Below are 2,561 nucleotides of genomic sequence, written 5' to 3'. Positions count from 1 at the left end.
GGGATATAATTTGAAATGTAAATAAAGAAAATAACTAAAATATAAAATAAGAAATTATTTAACATCTTCTGTCTGAAAAGTAGATGTACAAAATAAAAGGGAATGCATATTGTTTAAATGCATATTCAATTTTCAATGATATTCTTAGTGGTAAAATGTTACCATAAGATAAATAACTTACTTTGGGTAGATAATGCCATGAGTTGCCTTGTAACCAGTTGATTAATAATAATATATAGGACTGGAGAGGTGGTTCAGGGTTTAAGGGCACTGACTGTTCCTCTAGAGGTCCTGAGTTAAATAGGATCTGATGCCCTCTTTTTGTGTCTGATGAGAGTGACAGTGTACTCACATAAATAAATCTTTAAATAAATAAATAAATAAATCATAAATAAATAAATAAATAAATCATAAATAAATCTTTAAAAATTAAAAATAATACTAATACATAGGTTTGAAATAATGTCTCCATGCCTAGAATTTTTTAATGCACCCAAGCCTGTCCATACTCTCGTGATTCTCCTGCTTTTGTTTCCCCAATTCTGTGTTTACTAATGTGAATCTCCACTCCTCGCCATGATATTTTATTTATTGAACTTTATTTTATAATTTACTTCTTACATATACTTTTAGATTTCACTAATTTGAAGTCCTGGCAGATTCAGAATTTATGTTTCTGCTATGGATTTTCATTCATACTCGACATTTTTGGGTTGGCTGCTGTCTTGGATGCAGTGGACCGCTGGTCTCTGTAAAATCGCTGCTTGGATTACGATGGCTGTGCTTCCTTGTGTAGAGACGATTAAACTATGCGTGATGTCAGAAAGACCATCTTAATGAACACAGATTCAATGTTGATAATTTCTAGATTACACTAGCATTTGTATTTCAGGAATTAAAACTCACGGCAGTGCTGGTCAACAGCCATGACTTCATGAAGAAATCTGTTTTTATCCTCCTTTCATTTCCCCAAAGGTAGACCTCTTTCTTAGTTTCCTGAAGTTGTGGGCAGGGCACTTACTAGTTTCTACTGGGTTTCTTTTGCTTTGAGATAAAGTTTCTCTGATCAGTCTTAAGTTAATGTCCACTAAAATTCCCAGAGAGCTAATTCTGAGATGCTCTTTGCATTTCTGCCAATAGTTAGCCCAGGAACTGGAGTCCAAATTTCTGGGGCACTAATTTTTATCTTCAGTACAAGAGTGGCTTTGGAAATTAGTAATATTAAACAAATGTAGTCTCGTTTGTCTTTTATTTTTTCCCTCCCTTCTTGCTTTTCTTTTTAAACTCCCTTTTGTTTGTTGTGATAATTTTGAATATATCCTATTAGTTCCCTAGGACTGTCTATGTCAAATAGGTCTCCTAATGTTTCTGCAAAAAATCAATTGATTTAAATACGTTTTGGATTTTAACACAGAGGTTGCTACTAGAGTACTTATTGCATTTCTGTTGAAGATGTGTTATCCAATATCTTTCAGTGATTGCTCTTGCTCTCTGTGATGGCATTTTTGTTGGTTGACACCAACCACTCTCGCACACACTGCTCAGGCATTTGCTTTTGTATTTGCTGACTGCTTTGCATAAGCCTGTCCAGCCAAGGTCAGCTGCTCTAAATACATAAACTAGGCCTCTGCTCTGAAAACTGAGCAGTGTCAAGCAGCAAGGGGAGCAGGATGGAGTTTCAGACCCAGGTACTCATGTCCCTGCTGCTCTGGGTGTCTGGTAAGAAAATTCAAAATCATTATAATCTTTTCAGGGCCACTTCTTTGTATGCAAGAAATTTATAATATGTGTCAAGCTAAAATATGTCCTATACAATAATACTCTGACAGCATGATATTGCAAAGAGATTAAAGCAAATTTTAACTGCTGTTATATTCTGTGTTTGTACATGTATGTATGTTTGTTGTCTATTTCTTATTGTAGGTGCCTGTGCAGACATCGTGATGACTCAGTCTCCAACTTCCCTTGCTGTGACAGCAAGTAAGAAGGTCACCATTAGCTGCACAGCAAGTGAGAGCCTTTATTCAAGCAAACACAAGGTGAACTACTTGGCTTGGTACCAGAAGAAACCAGAGCAATCTCCCACACTGCTGATTTATGGGGCATCCAACCGGTACACTGGTGTCCCTGATCGCTTCCCAGGCAGTGGATCTGGGACAGATTTCACTCTGACCATCAGCAGTGTGCAGGCTGAAGACCTCACAGATTATTACTGTGTACAGTTTTACAGCTATCCTCCCACAGTGCTTCAGCCTCCTACACAAACCACCTTGAGAGTCTTACCAGCTGCCTATACCACACACAGCCCTGGTCTTGCCCACTTCCCCCTCCTTCCTGAGAACTGGTGTGCCTGAAAAATTGATGAGCCAAGTAATATGTGTTTAATGTCTCATGTCTTTTCATACGACAAAGCTTTGTATGAAAATGCAAAAATGAACTCAGTATTGTCTGTTTATTCTTTTTGTAACATATTACCACAAACACTTCTGTTTGAATATGAGCAATTTTTTTCTGTAGTGCTGGAATTCTGCTAGGCAACATAAGACTCTTTGGGCTGAAGT

General features: G+C 37.2%; 1 gene segment (V, D, J or C); it reads left to right on the top strand.

Annotated features, from left to right (window-relative positions):
* The first annotated feature begins 1,670 nt into the window (after positions 1 to 1,670).
* Positions 1,671 to 2,354, top strand: LOC110315807. The segment is given in 2 exon segments: positions 1,671 to 1,719; positions 1,924 to 2,354. Coding segments are annotated over 2 exon segments (480 nt in total).
* Positions 2,355 to 2,561: the final 207 nt, after the last annotated feature.

Source organism: Mus pahari, unplaced genomic scaffold, assembly GCF_900095145.1.
Source record: "Mus pahari unplaced genomic scaffold, PAHARI_EIJ_v1.1 scaffold_8118_1, whole genome shotgun sequence".
Classification (NCBI taxonomy): Eukaryota; Metazoa; Chordata; class Mammalia; order Rodentia; family Muridae; genus Mus; species Mus pahari.
Note: the sequence above shows the minus strand (reverse complement) of the source record. Positions and strands in the feature narration are given on the sequence as shown.